The sequence below is a fragment of the Patagioenas fasciata genome, chromosome 2, assembly GCF_037038585.1.
Source record: "Patagioenas fasciata isolate bPatFas1 chromosome 2, bPatFas1.hap1, whole genome shotgun sequence".
NCBI classification, from domain to species: domain Eukaryota; kingdom Metazoa; phylum Chordata; class Aves; order Columbiformes; family Columbidae; genus Patagioenas; species Patagioenas fasciata.
This window is the reverse complement of record NC_092521.1, coordinates 531,680-550,638: the sequence shown is the minus strand read 5'-3', so window position 1 is coordinate 550,638 and position 18,959 is coordinate 531,680. Positions and strand designations below refer to the sequence as shown.

Here is an 18,959-nt window from a genome sequence, read left to right as displayed (position 1 = left end):
CATCGACAGGGACACACAGGGACAAACCTGGTACCTGCTCAGAGGGGCCATCGACAGGGACACACAGGGACAAACCTGGTACCTGCTCAGAGGAGCCATCAACAGGGACACACAGGGACAAACCTGGTACCTGCTCAGAGGAGCCATCAACAGGGACACACAGGGACAAACCTGGTACCTGCTCAGAGGAGCCATCGGCAGGGACACACAGGGACAAACCTGGTACCTGCTCAGAGGGGCCATCGACAGGGACACACAGGGACAAACCTGGTACCTGCTCAGAGGGGCCATCAACAGGGACACACAGGGACAAACCTGGTACCTGCTCAGAGGGGCCATCGACGGGGACACACAGGGACAAACCTGGTACCTGCTCAGAGGAGCCATCGGCAGGGACACACAGGGACAAACCTGGTACCTGCTCAGAGGGGCCATCAACAGGGACACACAGGGACAAACCTGGTACCTGCTCAGAGGAGCCATCGACAGGGACACACAGGGACAAACCTGGTACCTGCTCAGAGGGGCCATCGACAGGGACACACGGGGACAAACCTGGTACCTGCTCAGAGGAGCCATCGACGGGGACACACAGGGACAAACCTGGTACCTGCTCAGAGGAGCCATCAACAGGGACACACGGGGACAAACCTGGTACCTGCTCAGAGGAGCCATCGACAGGGACACACAGGGACAAACCTGGTACCTGCTCAGAGGAGCCATCGACAGGGACACACAGGGACAAACCTGGTACCTGCTCAGAGGAGCCATCAACAGGGACACACAGGGACAAACTTGGTACCTGCTCAGAGGGGCCATAACAGGGACACACAGGGACAAACCTGGTACCTGCTCAAAGGGGCCATCGACAGGGACACACAGGGACAACCTGACCAACAGATGATGGGGGAGGTGGTGGTGGAACCAGCCTGGCCAGTCCCACCAATGGGTCAGAACCTGTGGGGTAAGACGATGTTCCTCGTTTCTGTTGAGATAAGGAGATAGAGGGAGGCAAACACAGAAACATATAACCTGACCAATTAGTGTTAACGAGGACAATAACCGGCCTGGTCAGGGGCACTAATTGATGGGCTATCAAGGGCAGCAGGCACAGCAGCTGGAGGGGGTGTGACCCTGGGGGTCTCTGCAGCTGGAGGGGCCTTGGCTCCGGCCCCACTGACTGTGTCCCCAAATCAGCTGCTGAGGGGACCAGGATGAGCGAGGGGCTCCCCACTGGAGTGGGACCGAGGGTCACAGCCTGTGTGACAGTGACCCCAGGGATCAAGGGGCGCGGGTGCCTGAGCTGGTGTCCCACACAGGTCCTGTGTGGGTGCTCCTGGTGGCGGTGTCTGTCTGTGTCCGCCTGTCTGACAGCCCTGTCAGTGTCCTCTGCCTGTGTCTGGGTGTCTCTGGGACACACGTGCAGCTTTGCCGCTGGTTGAACCTGCGAACGGAGAGCAGTGGACACGTCCCCCAGCCTGCGCAGGGAACCAGAGGATGACAGAGTCAAATCATCGAGTCCAACCGTTAACCCAGCACTGCCCACTCCACCACTGCCCCCATCCTGAGAACCTCACGTCCGTCTGTCCAGCCCTCCAGGGCTGGTGACTCCAGCACTGCCCTGGGCAGCCTGTTCCAATGCCCCACAGCCCTTTGGGGAAGAAATTGTTCCCAGATCCAACCTCAACCTCCCCTGGGCAACTTGAGGCCGTTTCCTCTGCTCCTGGCGCTTGTTCCTGGGGAGCAGAGCCCGACCCCCCTGGCTCCAAGCTCCTTCCAGGTAGGTGGCTGCTGGGCAGGACCACACTGGTGGTACTGGGCTGCGCTGGGCACTGCTGGGCTCCAGGGGCTGAGCAGGAGGTGGTGGCTGCTCCAGTTGTCCCTTGGCAGGTGCTCGGTGCCAGGTGGGGCCATTGACAGGACCCTGACGGTGCTGGTTCCGCTGGTGGTGGCAAGGATGCAGCAGCAGTCGTGGCAGTGCCCGGTGTCCGTGCTGAGGGCTTCCCGAGACCCATCAGGAACGTCGCTGGTGCACTGCAGGACACGGTCCTGCACGGGCTGGTGCTCGTCCCCTCGGCACCGTGGAGGGCTCAGCCCAGGGCCGCAGGGGGCGGATGCTGCTGCCATAGTCCAGAAAGGCTGGGAGCGCCCGGGGCACTGAGCGGGCTGTGCAACAGCAGGGAAAATGAGGAGGAGACCAACAGGGTCTTCACAGGGTCCTGGGCCAGGGTCTGGGACACTGCAGGGACTGGGAAGGTTTGTCCAGGCCCCAGGCTCTGAGCACCGAGGGCACTGCCAGGAGCGGCCCTGAGGATGCTCTGGGAGCGAGGACTTTGCGTTTCCCTTGGCTGAACTCCAGAAAGGAACCTGATGGAGCTGAACCAGGGGAAATCCCACGTCCTGGCCCTGGGGAGGCAGCGGTGCCGGGGTCTGGCCTGCTGGAGGGTGGGTTTGCAGAAAAAGCCTTGGCCATCCTGGTGGACAAGAAGCCAAGGATGAGCCAGCAACGTGGTCCCGCGGCAAAGGCGGCCGCATCAGGCCAAGTGTCCCCAGAAGGTCACAGGGTGATCCTTCCCCTCCAGTCAGCGCTGGTGAGGCCACATCTCAGTGCTGGGTCCAGTTCCAGTCTACCTGGTACCACAGACATGGACACACTGGAGACTTCAGCATGGAGGTGATGAAGGGACTGGAGCTCTGTCCCCTGAGGACAGGCTGAGGGAGCTGGGCTGTTCATCCTGGAGGAGAGAAGGCGCAGGGGATCCCATCACACGTATCAAGACCTGGAGGAAGGGGGTGAAGATGGAGCCAGGCCCTTGTCAGTGGTGCCCGGTGACGGGACAAGAGGCGAGAGGACAGGAGGTTCCCTCCGAGCATCAGGACACACTTTTCTGCTGCGGAGGCGGTCAGACATCGGCACAGGTTGCCCAAAGAGCTTGCAGAGTCTCTGTCTTTGCAAATACTCCAAATCCAACTGGACATGGGCCTCAGCAGGCTCAGGACCTCGGGTGAGTTGTGGCTGCCCCTGGTTTGAGCAGACGGGTGAATCTCCAGAGGTCCCTTCTGTCCCCTTGGAGGTGACCAACTGACCCAACGCAGCCCTGAGCACCCTGACCCGACAGGACCCGCGCAGGGGGGGATGGGACAGGTCCCCTCCAGCCTGACGTGGCCGCTGATCCTCATTTTCTGTCGGATTTTGCTGAGAGCGGAGCGGGCGGTGCGGGCCCGGCAGCCCCAGCCTCTGCTCGCCAGGCTGGCCCAGCGCCTCACCGAACACGCTCCATCCGGGAACAGGCCCAGGCTGTAATTAACGCTTATTGCGGGTAATTAGGCACCAAAGCCACGGAGAGCATCACACCCACCTTCCTGCCACATCCCGCTGCAGGCGGGAGGGCCCAGAGCATCTTGTCTGGGACCACGATGGAGGCTGGGGACCCTTCTCGAGGGCAGCTCCCCAGACATCTCCAGGAGTGCCTGTTCAAAGCCTCCCCCTCCCTTTTTGCCCATTTTACCCTTCGTGGAAACTCGACATCCTTCACTGCAGCAAACAGGAATGGCCGGCCTCACGCTGCACTTCTGGCTGCAACATCCAGCACGTTGGCAGCAGCACCGTGTCCCACAGCCAAGGCCGTTCTGTGACGTCCCCACAGCCAAGGCCGCTCTGCGATGTCCCCACAGCCAAGGCCGCTCTGCGATGTCCCCACAGCCAAGGCTGCTCTGCGATGTCCCCACAGCCAAGGCTGCTCTGCGATGTCCCCACAGCCGAGTCCGCTCTGTGATGTCCCCACAGCCAAGGCCGCTCTGCGATGTCCCCACAGCCGAGGCTGCTCTGTGACGTCCCCACAGCCGAGGATGCTTCGCACAGGCTGCAGCACATCGGGGGCCCTGTGGCCCCTTCAGAGCAGGAGATGCCACAGCAGAGCTGTCCCTGTGCCACCGCAGAGCTGTCCCTATGTCAGAGCACAGCTGTCCCTGTGCCACCGCAGAACTGTCCCCATGTCACTGCAGAGCTGTCCCTGTGCCACCACAGAGCTGTCCCTATGTCAGAGCACAGCTGTCCCTGTGCCACCACAGAGCTGTCCCCATGTCACTGCAGAGCTGTCCCTGTGCCACCACAGAGCTGTCCCCATGTCGGAGCACAGCTGTCCCTGTGCCACCGCAGAGCTGTCCCTGTGCCACCGCAGAGCTGTCCCCATGTCGGAGTACAGCTGTCCCTGTGCCACCGCAGAGCTGTCCCCGTGTCAGAGCACAGCTGTCCCTGTGCCACCACAGAGCTGTCCCTATGTCAGAGCACAGCTGTCCCTGTGCCACCGCAGAGCTGTCCCCGTGTCAGAGCACAGCTGTCCCTGTGCCACCACAGAGCTGTCCCCATGTTGGAGCACAGCTGTCCCTGTGCCACCACAGAGCTGTCCCCATGTCGGAGCACAGCTGTCCCTGTGCCACCACAGAACTGTCCCCATGTCACTGCAGAGCTGTCCCTGTGCCACCACAGAGCTGTCCCCATGTCGGAGCACAGCTGTCCCTGTGCCACCGCAGAGCTGTCCTTGTGCCACCGCAGAGCTGTCCCTGTGCCACCACAGAGCTGTCCCCGTGTCAGAGCACAGCTGTCCCTGTGCCACCACAGAGCTGTCCCCATGTTGGAGCACAGCTGTCCCTGTGCCACCACAGAGCTGTCCCCATGTCGGAGCACAGCTGTCCCTGTGCCACCGCAGAGCTGTCCCCATGTCGGAGCACAACTGTCCCTGTGCCACCGCAGAGCTGTCCCCATGTTGGAGCACAGCTGTCCCTGTGCCACCGCAGAGCTGTCCCCATGTTGGAGCACAGCTGTCCCTGTGCCACCACAGAGCTGTCCCCATGTCGGAGCACAGCTGTCCCTGTGCCACCACAGAGCTGTCCTCATGTCGGAGCACAGCTGTCCCTGTGCCACCGCAGAGCTGTCCCCATGTCGGAGCACAGCTGTCCCTGTGCCACCGCAGAGCTGTCCCTATGCCGGAGCACAGCTGTCCCTGTGCCACCACAGAGCTGTCCCCATGTCGGAGCACAGCTGTCCCTTTGCCATCTAGGTGTCCCCTCAGGGGAAGGCAGGAGCATGGAGGGGACCAGGCCAGTTCATCACTGCGTGTCCCCTCGTGTGTCCGGAGCTGCGGATGGCAGCTCTTCTGGCCGGAGCCAAAGGACGAGCCGGTTCCCTGGCAGGGGTGGCAGGAGCAGCTGCTGTCCCTGTCCCCACCCCTGCCCCGGCTCATTGCCCCCGTCCCAGCGCACGTCCCCCCGAGGCACCCGCGCAGGTCTGTGATCCCCGTTCCCCAGGAACCGCGTGTCGGGGCGGACGGTGCTCGGAGCTGCGTTCCCACAGAGATCAGAGCTGTGCAGTCACGCATCTCCAGGCCAGAACAAAAGGATTATTGTATTTTCTGTGTGCCCGCGGCTCCCTGCCTGTGTCCGTCCCTCGGGTGCTGGGCTCGGCGGGCTCATCGTGGGTTCTGACACAGGATGTTGTTGCTTTCCTTCCCTTCAAAACCACTTCGCTTTGCTCGGCTCAGCGGAGCCAGGACAGGCGGAGCAGGGGTGGCAGCGAGAGGGACCCGCGGGGGAGGTGACATTCCCCCTCGGGTCCGGCACCCCGGGACACGGCAACCCCGGCTGTACAGACAGACTGGGGATGAGATGCTGCGGAGCAGCTCTGTGGAGAGGGACCTGGGGTTCTGGTCGATGGCCAGTTGAACATGAGCCACCAGTGTCCCTGGAGCGAGAGGGACCCGTGTCCCGGTGCATCCAGCACAGCACGGGCAGGGAGGGGGGGATTGTCCCGCTCTGCTCTGCCTGGGGCGGCCTCACCTGCAGTGTTCACTGTGTGCAGGGCTGGGACCGGCTGGAAGGGACACAGGACAGCGCCCGGGCTCAGGCAGAGCTTTCCCAAATCAGACACTGAGGGAAAACAACCTCCCCACACCTCCTGGTGCGGAAGCATCCCTGGGAAAGACGTTTGACACCTCCCACCTCCCATCTCCCACCTCCCATCTCCCACCTCCAATCTCCCACCTCCCACCTCCCATCTCCCACCTCCCACCATCTCCCACCTCCCACCATCTCCCACCTCCCATCTCCCACCTCCCATCTCCCACCTCCCACCATCTCCCACCTCCCACCATCTCCCACCTCCCACCATCTCCCACCTCCCATCTCCCACCTCCCATCTCCCACCTTCCATTTCCCATCTCCCATCTCCCACCTCCAATCTCCCATTTCCCATCTCCAGCTCCCACCTCCCATCTCCCACCTCCCATCTCCCACCTCCCACCTCCCATCTCCCAGCTCCCATCTCCCATGTCCCATCCCACATTTCCCACCTCTCATCTCCCACTTCCCATCTCCCATCTCCTGTCTCACATCTCCCATCATCTCCCATCATCTCCCATCATCTCCCATCTCCCACCTCCCACCTCTCATCTCCCATCTCCCATCTTCCACCTCCCACCTCTCATCTCCCGTCTCCCATCTCCCAGCCCTCTGATGTGGTTGGTGGGGCAGCCGGGACACCCACACCTTCCGGCAGGTGCAGCCTGCAGAGGGCTGAGCGCAGGTGTCTCGGTGCCCCAGCTGTGAGTCACGGCGCAGCGGAGCGCGGCAGCGCCCCCGCCTGCATCCCGGCTCCGCTCCCCGTGCAGCCCTGGCGAGGGGCGCTCAGAGCTGGGGGCAGCACAAACTTCATTTCAGACACCCCTGGAAACCTGCACACCCCCCTGATCGATCTCTATTTGTTTTTAGTGTAAAGCATGTCTGCTCCTTTAATACCCAACAGCTTCGGGGCCAGACAGATCCGGCTGGCTGTGCCACATGGGTCCTGAGCTGACAAAAGCGTCACCAGAGGGTGACATTGAGCACAGGGTGTGCAGCCCCCCAGACCCCCACACCCCAACAGAGGGTGACACTGAACACAGGGTGTGCAGCCCCCCCACACCCCAAGAGAGGGTGACACTGAACACAGGGTGTGCAGCCCCCCCAGACCCCCACACCCCAACAGAGGGTGACACTGAGCACAGGGTGTGCATCCCCCCCAGACCCCCACACCTCCATGCATGGGGGCACCAAGTGCTGGCAGGTGCTGCAGCAGCAAATTTGGGGCTGATACTCGGATACTGGGTACTTGGGTACAACAGAGCTCAGCTCGCTTAATCCGTCTCCAAAAAGCCTTTGGCAGCGCCTTGGAGGTGGCCCTGGAAGAACTAAGCTGCTTCGGGGCTGAAAAGGTTCAGCCACGTCCCAGAAACAGACCGGGAGACGAGGAGCCAAGAGCCGGATGAAACACGGGGTCCTTGTCGAAGAGGGAGCCCCGTTCCATGCTAGAGGGGACGATCAGGGGAGGGGGTCGCGGTGAGGCGCCAGCGTTCCCGGCACGGTGCAGCTCTGGTGGCGCCAGCCGGTGCCCGTGAGGGCGGTGGGGACACTCAGGGACCGGCACGTGCGGGAGGAGGCGACGCTCGGGCTGATTCACCGCGGGCGACGTTTGTGTGCAGCGCGGGTCACCGCGGCCGCCCCGGCGAGGTCCCTGCGGTAGCGCCTGCTCCGCGGACACGTCCCACAGCAACGTGGTCGGAGGAGTCGCTCTGGGCTCTGGCGAACGTCCCGACATGTTTTCCAGGGCTGTAACGGGACCGGGCTCCAGCGCAGCGGGTGAATCCGCTGTGGGCAGATAAATCGCAGCCTCTGTTTTGACAAATGCAAAGTAATGCACCTCAGAGGGAAGCCACCAACTCCAGTGCCGCTGAGGTGTCTCAATGAGCTGGGGCAGCTCCAGAGCATGGTCAGTGTCATCAGTGCAGCTCGGAGGAGCGTCCTGCTCGGCGCAGTCCGTGCTGTGCCGTGCTCGAGGGGCAGGACCAAGGCAGAACAACCCGATGCCGATGGCGTGGTCTGTGCGGCACAGGGCCGGCTGCAGGAGGAGAGGGGGACGGGACGCCCTCCCCGGCCAGGCCAGCTGCTCTGGCATCCCCTGCACTCCATTCCCGCCCAGGACAAACCTTGTCTGCAGCCCAGCTGGAATAGCTGAACCTACGGTGAAGTGCAACCAGCACTAAATCTGTGGCATCAGTGACTGGCCAGCAGAACACAGGCTGAAAACAGACATCGGGCAAGGAAAGGCTTCCGAGGGGGGAGCAAAGGCACCAGGAGCAGGTCCTGCGCCCGCCTCCCCTCTGTGCGCAGAGGGACCTGCTGCCCAGGTGTGTTCCCCAGGGCCACCCCGGCCTGGCTGAGTCAGAGGGAAAACGCCGCTGCGTGCGGATCATCCGGTCCGGCGAGCGCCCACGCGGCCAGGAATGTGCACCCGCAGCAGGACACGCGGGCAGGGAGCGCGGGACGGCGGCGCCTCCTCCGCACGGGGACACCGCGCCACGCACGCCGCGCAGGACAGTCCCGCCAGCACAGGGCCGCACACACGCGTGTGTACAGCCCACCCGCCACACACACGGGTGTGTACAGCCCACCCGCCGCACACACGCGTGTGTACGGCCCACCCGCCGCGCACACGCGGTCACAGCCGCAGACACAGGTGTGTACAGCCCACCCGCCACACACACGGGTGTGTACAGCCCACCCGCCGCACACACGCGTGTGTACAGCCCACCCGCCGCACACACGGTCACAGCCGCAGACACAGGTGTGTACAGCCCACCCGCCGCACACGCGGGTGCGTACAGCCCACCCGCCACATACACGGGTGTATACAGCCCACCCGCTGCACACGCGGTCACAGCCGCACACACAGGTGTGTACAGCCCACCCGCTGCACACGGTCACAGCCGTGCACACACGCGGTGGAGCTGTACAGGTGTGGACAGCCCACCCGCTGCACACGCCGTCACAACCACGCACACAGGTGTGTACAGCCCACCCACCACACAGGTGTGCACAGCCCACCCGCCGCACACGGTCACAGCCGTGCACACACACGGTGGAGCTGCACAGGTGTGTACAGCCCACCCGCTGCACACACTGTCACAGCGATGCACACACGCGGAGTCACCCGCTCGCAGGGTCACGCGAGCGCACGCGACTCGTGCAGGCTGACAGGAGCAGGTGCCGTCACAAACGTGGTCACTGGCAGCACGGTCACCATCTGAGCACACACACAAACCATGGCAAACCAGAACAATCCACCCCAAAGCAGCCGTGCCCTGGGAGCGGGCGCCGGGCCAGCCTGTGGCTGCGGCTGATGGGATGTGGTTCGTCCTGCACCGACATGGAAATGGACCCAAACATGACTGAGCTTCAGCCCAAAGCTGGCCAGAGCCACCGCGCTGTCCTTGTCCGCTGGGCCACCAGCACAAGCCCCCTGCAAGCCAACGGTCCACCGGGTGCCCCGAGCTCCTGGCAGGTGCTGGCCATGGCACAGCGCTGGTTCCCCTGGCCACCAGCAGCCTGAGAGGTTTCCATCCAGGGGGCACGAGCCAGCAGCCAGCACAGGCCTGGCACCTGCACGGCCACAGCGAGGGACACCTCGGTCTGCGTCCACGCTGGGGAGCAGGGACAGCTGCAGGGGGTGGCTGCAGACCCCGTCCCAGCCCGGGGCTCAGCCACAGCAAGGGTTGAACAAGCCCCGAGCTGTGGAGGTCTGCACGGCAGCCGGGACCGCGGGCAGGGTGGCCCAGGGGCAGCCACGGGTCCAGAAGCTTCGCTGTGCCTCTGCACCCCCACAGCCATCGCCGGCCCTGGCCCCACGGAGGGACGCGCCCCACGTCTCACACCAGGGCCGGTCACTGTCCCCCAGCCCCCGCCGCCCCCCGGCTCCCGTGCTGCCGTGGTCGGTGTCTGTATTTCAGCTCCGCTCCTGTATCTCGGCGCAGGGCAGGGCCACCGTGCCATCCCCGGGGCGGGGAAGGGAAGGGTTTAAATTCGGCACTTGCCTCAGCTGCTCATCCTGGTGGAGCTGCGGCCGGAGGAGGAGGAGGAGGAGGAGGAGGAGGAGGCGGAGGAGGAGGAGGACCCGCACCCGCTGGGAGCCAACTGCTCCGGGTACGTGTCCAGCAGGTAAGACAGAGCCCATCTGGAGGGGTCACCACGCAGCCCGGCACAGCTTTGCCATGGCAGGTACCAGGGGCCCAGAAGGGATGTGGGGACCTCACCTGCACCCCAAAACTGAGCGCTTGGGGGGCTGGGCCCGGGGACTGGCGAGCAGGAGGTCTCCAGGCAGGACTTGGTCTATTCCAAGAAGGGACAAAGTGACAGTGGCAACAAGGCTGGATGGAGCTGCTGCTCCACGTGATGCACTTTGTGTCCTCAGCGCTGAGTCGGTCAGGACGTGGGGACACAGGAGGGGATGAGAGGAGCTGTGGGACCTGTGGCCCTGGGGCAGGAGGTGGCCGAACTGCACGGGGTCCCGGCTGGGAGGCAGAGCCAGGCTGGGGGTGACACCACGTCACCCCCAGGGAGCAGGCAGGGCTGGGGACCGTGGCACCGCGGGGCCACGCTGCTCATCCCGGCTGGAAACCGCTTCACCGGGACCTCCCGGCTGGGCGGCTGCCACGGTGTGAAGGGACAACCAGTGCGAAGGGACAACCAGTGCGAAGGGACAGCCAGTGTGAAGGGACACCCAGCGTGAAGGGACAACCAGCATGAAGGGACAGCAGCGTGAAGGGACAGGCAGTGTGAAGGGACAGACAGCTCAGAGGGACAGCAGCATGAAGGGACAACCAGCATGAAGGGGCAGCCAGCGTGAAGGGACAGGCAGTGTGAAGGGACAGCAGTGTGAAGGGACAGCAGTATGAAGGGACAGCAGCGTGAAGGGACAGCAGCGTGAAGGGACAGCCAGCATGAAGGGACAGCAGCATGAAGGGACAGCCAGCACGAAAGGACACCCAGCTCCTGGCCCAGGAGCCGCCTGTGCAGCCAAGCCCCAGCATCAGGAGCTCTGATTAGAGACGAGCTAATGACAGCTTGCAGTCAGCAAATGTCTTTCCAGTGCAGGGTGTTTACACGACATCCCTGTCCTGCATGGGTGTCACCCGCTGCAGGGTGTGACACAGCTCTCCGCTTTGTCCCCAGCCCAGTGCCACCTCCCATCGCCTCCCCGGAGGTTTCGGCTGCGGGAGGGCAGAGCCGCTCTCGGGGCCGGGGCCACCAGCCGGACCAGAGCCACTGGCTGCGGCAGAGCCTGGGGCCGTGGGCAGGGTCCCCGAGGGGACAGGGCTGTCACCTCTCCTCCCACCCCGATCCATCTGCACCAGCAGCAATCCAATATTCAAATGATCAAAAGCACTGACTCAGAGACTCTCAGATCAGTTAGGTAAACAGCGGGGCTGTGATCCTGATAATGAGTTGAAACCTATCATTACCATCACTCACGGTAGTTTATGGGAAATGGGTGTTCCCGAAGAAACCTTGTGTGTGTTGTTTTTGCTGTTTTTACGAGGCTGTGGGCTCATCACCACAGTGTTGTAGATCCTGGGAGCTGGCAGGGAGCCGGGTGACCATACCGGAGACATCCTCAGGGATGAGACACGGGCCAGAACACCCCCCTCGCAAAGTCCGCCGAGCTGCAAACAGCCGGAGGTTGACACGGAAACCGGGGAAATATCACACATTGCCCTGTTCTTCATCCTTCCCTTGCTGTGCACTTGTGGCTTGAGATGGAAACGAGACCTCGGTGTCACTCTGCGGTGCTGGCTGCGGCGCTGCCGGCTGCGGTGATGCCAGCTGCGGTGGTGCCGGCTGTGGCGGTGCCGGCTGCGGTGGTGCCGGCTGTGGCGGTGCCGGCTGTGGCGGTGCCGGCTGTGGCGGTGCCGGCTGCGGTGGTGCCGTCTCGAGAACATGACCGTTGTTTTCCTCTGGGAGGCTTCAGACAGAGACCCCGGTGCCACGGCTGAGGGAGCCGCGGTTGCGTGGGCGAGGGCACCGCTGGAGTGACGGTGGCCGGTCACACTGATCGCAAAGTCCGTGCCCGAGCGGGTGAGACCACTGCCAGCAGCACCCACAGCAGCGCCCTGAGGTGCCCGCTCTTAGTCCCTCGCTGCCGCCTAACTTTAATTTCTATATCTATAATTTAATCTACCATTTTACCTACGTAACAATTAGCTAGTAACTAAGAGTAACCATTCATGACCTACCGCAGCACAGGAGCCAGGAGCTCCCAGTGGAAGTTCTTGCCCTGCAAAGTGTGAGTAAGTTACAGGCGCTGTACCCGCAGCTGCCGCCAGCCCTGTCCACGGTGACATGGCCACGCAGGTCCACGTGGGACAGCCCGTGGTGGCCATGGACAGTGGCCCAGGGACGGCCGCAGGGCTGAGTGCCCGCGGGCCCGACCAGAGCGTCTCCTCGACCACCCTAGAGCAGCTTCCCGAAATACCTGCAGAGAGCACCTGGGCGCTGCTGCGGGGAGGGGGTCAGAGCAGCCCTCTCGGTGACTCTGCTGCTGGAGCTGTGAACGTCCCCGGGCTGGTGCCTGGCACCAGGTGACCGTCCCTCCCACGGCTGATGTCCATGGCTCAGGAGTCACCAGGGGCCAGGAGCGGTGGCAGCACGCAGACCCCGGGTCTGGAGGACAGGATGGGATGGGGCTGGGGGCTCTGCCAACCCGGTGGCCTCAGAGCAGCGGAGACCCCGGCACCTCTCAGCTGCACAGAGCGTTCTCATCATGAAAAATTTCCCTCTTGTGTCCAAGCAGAATGTCCCCAGGAGTTACTTGTACCCATTTCCCCTCGTCTTTTCCACATGACACCCTGTACAAAGGGAGCCTCCATCTGCTCTGCAGCCACCCTTTAAATTCCAGAACACAGTGATGAGGTTTCCCCTCAGCCCAGGTCTCCCAGCCTTTCCCCGTTCAGCAGCTTCCCAGCCCTTGGACCATCGTGCAGCCCTTCTCTGGCCCCTCTCCAGCCTGTCCAGTGTTTTTGGATAGTGGGGACCAAAGCTGGACACAGAATTCCAGGTCTGGAGGGTTAGGGTCTCTGTGGCGATGCCCTTGGTCCCTGCTGCTGCTATGATGTTTCTTGGCGGAGCGTCTCTCGCTAAACCGGCCACCCGTGACGTGGCCCTCAGACCTCAGGTGCCCATGAGACACTGGGGCTCCGGGGACAGTCACCGAGCCCTCTGCACCGCTGCGCCAGGACAACCGACTGCAGAGACACGTGGAGCCAGAGATGTGCAGGCACACTGGCGGCACCGCTGTGCCAGGACAGATGGAGCCAGAGATGTGCAGGCACACCAGCGGCACCGCTGTGCCAGGACAGATGGAGCCAGAGATGTGCAGCCACACCAGCGGCACCGCTGTGCCAGGACAGATGGAGCCAGAGATGTGCAGGCACACTGGCGGCACCGCTGTGCCAGGACAGATGGAGCCAGAGATGTGCAGCCACACCAGCGGCACCGCTGTGCCAGGACAGATGGAGCCAGAGATGTGCAGGCACACTGGCGGCACCGCTGCGCCAGGGCAGCCGGCTGCAGAGACACGTGGAGCCAGAGATGTGCAGGCACACCGATGGCACCGCTGCGCCAGGACAGATGGAGCCGGAGATGTGCAGCCACACCGGCAGCACCGCTGCGCCAGGACAGCCGGCTGCAGAGACGTGTGAGCCGGAGACATGCAGGCACATCGGCGGGGCTGTCCTGCTGCTCCCAGAGCTCCGGTCCACCCAGACAAGGGCACCCATGGCCCTGGGGTGACGCAGCAGAGGGGACGGCAGCAAAGCCCCCGACCCCACTCCCCGCTGCCCGCTGGGCTCCTGCCACCACAGCCAGGGACGTGGTTTTCTTCGCACCTGTTGGAGCGAATAAAGGACCCTGCACTCCGATTCAATGTGAATCACGCTAGAGCCATTTATTACAGAAACAAGCCTCCTTATATGTGCAACTATTCTTTGATCACACATCCATGCTCCAAGCATGCATTCACTAACTGGACATCATCTATGTTCATGAGCTGTCCAAGCGCCCGAGTCTCACTGCTGATAGATCTGTTGATTTACGTCTTGTTGAGGCCTTGTTATTGTAGAAATGCCTCTCTCCCACGGCAGGTCCTGTTTTCAGCTTTCTGAGGTGGCCTTGAAATTCCTTTGGGCCTGGCTGGTTCAGTAGCAAATCTCCATCTAACAGAAACCCATCCACACACACCCGCCAAAAAATCTGCACAAAACCCCGTGTCTTACCGAGTCCTTTCTTTCTCTCTCTCTCCTCAGACAAACGTGGTGCCCCACAGCAGCAGGACTGTTCCCCAGAGACAAGGCAGAAGATGAGTGGACATCCTGAGAACAACGAGGGAAGCAACACGGGCAGCAACCTGATTGCAGGTGGACACAAAGAGATGGGTGGTGGTGGGAGTAGCTTCATAGCTGGAGTCTTCATCCAGGCCAAGAATAAGAAGATGGGTATCTATGATGCCATGATGAGGGGCATTCTGACGCCAGGGACAGCCCTGGTGCTGCTGGAGGCGCAGGCTGCTTCAGGGTTCCTCACCGACCCCGTGAGGAACCAGAAGCTGCCGGTAAAGGAGGCACTGGCTGCGGGACTCATCGGCAGAGATTTTTATGAGAAGCTGCTGTCGGCGGAAGGAGCTGTGAGAGGGTACACCGAGCCCTACACGGGACACAGGATCTCCCTGTTCCAGGCCATGAAGAAGGAGTTCATCGTCAAGGAGCACGCCATCCGCCTGCTGGAGGCCCAGATCGCCACCGGCGGCATCATCGACCCCGCCAACAGCCACCGGCTCCCCGTGGAGGTGGCGTACCAGCGCGGCTACTTCGACCAGGAGATGTACCAGTTCCTTTCTAACCCGAAGAACCAAACGAGAAGCTGCTTTGACCCCAACACCCACGAGAACCTCACTTACACACAGCTGCTCCGCCGCTGTGTCCCCGACGCGGACACGGGGCTGCTCATGCTCCACGTGCTGGACAAGGGCTCCGTGCTCTACCAGCTGAACAAGGACGCGCGCAAAGCCCTGCAGGCCGCCCGCACCAGCCTCAGCGTGGGGCTCTTCCAGGGCCAGAGCGTCACCGTCTGGGAGCTGCTCTTCTCCCGCTACGTCCCCGACCACCAGAGAGAGGAGCTGCTGAGGAAGTACAAGGCGGGGACAGTGACCGTCCCAGAGATGATCACCCTCCTCACCACCATCATCACCGGGGCAGAAACGGAGAACGGGGATCTGGGCTCACCCACAGTTACAGCCAACAACGAGGTGGGAGCATCACAACCAGTTCAGGACGCGCACTCCCAGGAGCAACAGCTGAGAAAGTCCTTGAAGTCTGCAATCATCTGTGTCACCGCAGGCGAGTTCCAGGGGCAGAACGTTTCCCTGTTGGATCTGCTCTTCTCCAAATACGTCCCTCAAGGGAGGCGGCAGGAGCTGCTGGAGCTGTACCGAGCAGGGATACTGACCACGGAACAGGTGGCCACCGTGGTCACCACCATCATCAACAGAACGGAAGCTGCGAATGCCACGCTGGTGGCAAACGCCCGAAGTCCACACAAGGCAGGGACAAGGGCAGGGGAAAATGGAGACGACTTTTCAACACAAGATGAAGAACTAGATCACATCCTGAAGTCTACCACCATTGACATGCCAGCTGGGGAGCTCCAGGGCAGGCAGGTCGCCGTGTGGGACCTGCTCTTCTCTGAATACATCCCTGAGGAGAAGAGGCAGGAGCTCCTGCAGCTGTACCATGAAAGGATCTTGACTTTGGAGCAAATTATAACTGTTGTCACCACTGTCGTTAAGAAAAAAGAATCTACAAGCAGAAAATTCCTGATTTCAGTCAAGACTTCCAACAAGGACACAGTGTCAGCGGCAGGAGAGAAGGGTGATGATGCCTCCAAAGAAGAACCATGGGAAACAGCCTTGAAAACCACAGTCGTTGACATGGAAGTCGGAGACTTTCAGGGCCACAAGGTCTCCGTGTGGGACCTGCTCCACTCCAAGTACATCCCCGAGGAGAGCAGAAAGGAGCTGCTGGAGCTCTACCAGGCAGGAGAGCTAACCCTGGAGCAGGTGAAAACTGTTGTCACCACCATTGTTACCAAGACAGAAGCGGCAAAGGCAGAGGAACTGACAACCGCGAGTAGTCCACGGGCAGAGTCACCAGCGGCAGAAGCTGAGGACACCAACCTGCAGGAGGACAGGACCTGGGAGGAGACCCTGAGGTCCACCGCAGTGGAGGCGCCAGTGGGCGGGTTCCAGGGCAGGCAGGTCTCCGTGTGGGACCTGCTCTTCTCTGACTATGTCCCTGAGGAGAAGAGGCAGGAGCTCCTGCAGCTGTACCAGGCAGGGACATTGGCCTTGGAGCGGTTAATAATTGTTGTCACCACCCTCATTAAGAAAAAAGAATCTACGGACAGGAAGTTGCTAATTGCAGCCAGGACTTCCAACAAGGACACGGTGTCAGCGGCAGGAGAGAAGGGTGATGAAGAACAACCATGGGAAACAGCCTTGAAAACCACAGTCGTTGACATGGAAGTCGGAGACTTTCAGGGCCACAAGGTCTCCGTGTGGGACCTGCTCCACTCCAAGTACATCCCCGAGGAGAGCAGAAAGGAGCTGCTGGAGCTCTACCAGGCAGGAGAGCTAACCCTGGAGCAGGTGAAAACTGTTGTCACCACCATTGTTACCAAGACAGAAGCGGCAAAGACAGAGGAACTGACAACCGCGAGTAGTCCACGGGCAGAGTCACCGACAACCGCGAGTAGTCCACGGGCAGAGTCACTGACAACCGCGAGTAGTCCACGGGCAGAGTCACCAGCGGCAGAGGCTGAGGACGTGCACCTGCAGGAGGACAGGACCTGGGAGGAGACCCTGAGGTCCACCGCAGTGGAGGCGCCAGTGGGCGGGTTCCAGGGCAGGCAGGTCTCCGTGTGGGACCTGCTCTTCTCCAGGCACATCCCCGAGGGGAAGAGGCAGGAGCTCCTGCAGCGGTACCGGGCAGGGTCACTCTCCGCTCAGGCCCTGGCCAGCACCGCCCGCAGCATGGTCACAGGCAGCCCGGAGCGGCACCCCGCGCCCCTTCCCCAGCAGACAGTGGATCTCCTCCAGTCCGAGGGCTCCTACATCACCTTGGGCCCATTCCAGGAGAAGAGGGTGTCGGTGTGGGAGCTCCTCTCCACCAAGCAAGTCTCCGAGTACAAACGCGAGGCGCATCTCGACACCTACGGCACAGGGGGGCTGACCGTGAACAGGATCACCATCACCACCACCGTCATCACCGGCCCGCAGCGCCAGAAGCAGCACCACCGGGACCCCTAGCACCGTGCACCGTGGAGCAGCGAGCTCTGCGTCCCGGGGCCGGCTGGGGCACCGGGGCGGGTTTGCTCCCCACATCACCCAGTGGGAGGGTTTGCTCCCCACATCACCCGGTTACGGGCAGGAGAGAGCGGTGACAACGCGGCGCGCGGGACGGGGCGGTCCCCTGGTTAAACTCCTCGCTGTCGCAACTCTGACTCTGCTGAGGTTTCTTTTGCCCACGAGAGCTTTCCTGGGGGGCTGTGGGGCGGGCGTGGGGAGGCTGGTGACCGCGGCTCTGCCGTGCACACGCGGGCGCTGACCGGAGCCGGGACACGCGGGGCCAAGGGGAGCGGGCAGAGACCCCGGGCAGGAGCTGTCACAGCACAACCGGCAGAGACGGACAGACAGGGGACAGCCCAGGACAGCGGGGACAGCAGGGACACCCGTGTGCCTGCAGCTGCCCATGGGACATGTAGCCCTGACCTGTCCTTCAGCTCTGCTGGGTGCACAGGTGTGTCACGGAGCTGCATATGCATGTGTCACAGAGCCCCGTGCTGTGGCCATGCATGTGCCACACGGGTGTGTCACACAGCCACACATGCATGTGTCACAGAGCCCTGAGCTGTGGCCATGCGTGTGCCACACAGGTGTCCCGCAGAGCTGCACACACGTGTCACAGCGTGTGCCCCCGCAGAGCCGCAGTCACGCACGGGTGTGCAGAGCCGGGGTGGCCGTGTCCTGCCCTGGGGGTGCTGGGGCACGCAGGGCACAGCCAGCGGGTGTGTGTCCCTGTCACTGCTCTGTGTCTGTGTGTGACACGGGGCTCCTCTGGCTGCGACACCAGCGGTGACGCGGCTGCTGCCCCCTGCTGGTGCCACGAGCTCCCGCCAGCCCCTCGGCCCATTCCTCGCAGAACCGGAGTGTCCTGAGCTGGCTGGACCCACAGGACCATGGGTTCCAGCTCCTGTCCCTGCACAGGACACCCCACAGCTCACCCCGTGTGTCTGAGGACGCTGTCCAGTCTCTTCTGGAACACTGTCAGGTTGGGCCGTGACACCTCCCTGGGAGCCTGGTCAGTGTCCAGCACCTCTGGGGAAGAACCTTTGCCTCATGTCCCACTGACCCTCCCTGGCACATCTGCTGCCGTTCCCTGGGCTCTGTCACTGTCACAGAGCAGAGCTCACCCTGCCCCTCCTGCTCCTGCTGAGGAACCTGCAGCCCATGGGCTCTGCCCTCAGTCTGCTCTGCTCCAGCTGAGCAAACCCAGGGACCTCAGCCGCTGCTCACACGGCTTCATCTGCAGACCCTGCCCCAGCTCTGTGTCCCTCCTCCGGACACTCTCCAGCAGCTTCATCTCCTTTATCCCGTGTGAATGCTCCAGGTGAGGCCGCCCCAGGCAGAGCAGAGCGGGACAATCCCCCCCTCCCTGCCCGTGCTGTGCTGGATGCACCGGGACACGGGTCCCTCTCGCTCCAGGGACACTGGTGGCTCATGTTCAACTGGCCATCGACCAGAACCCCAGGTCCCTCTCCGCAGAGCTGCTCTGCAGCAGGGCCAGGCCCTCAGCCGGATCTCAGCCTCACCGGGGCCTCAGCCGGGGCCTCGTGCTGCTCTCCTGGGCAGAGCCGCTGTGCACCCTGCACCCCATCCTGCCTGGTGCGGCCGAGCCAGCGCCGTCACAGCCCTCGGTGCTGCTCCGCCATGGAATGCGGCTCCATCCAGACACAGCTCGTGCAGCCTGAGCAGATGGGACGGC

At 62.6% G+C, this 18,959-nt stretch overlaps 1 protein-coding gene across 1 annotated transcript; it reads left to right on the top strand.

Annotated features, from left to right (window-relative positions):
* The first annotated feature begins 9,238 nt into the window (after positions 1 to 9,238).
* Positions 9,239 to 17,412, top strand: LOC139827473 (epiplakin-like). The gene is made up of 4 exons (XM_071805555.1): positions 9,239 to 9,373; positions 9,437 to 9,799; positions 9,843 to 10,026; positions 14,169 to 17,412. Exons 1-4 carry the CDS (start codon positions 9,239 to 9,241, stop codon positions 17,222 to 17,224), a joined length of 3,738 nt encoding a protein of 1,245 aa, XP_071661656.1. The 3' UTR covers positions 17,225 to 17,412.
* The last annotated feature ends 1,547 nt before the right edge of the window (positions 17,413 to 18,959 follow it).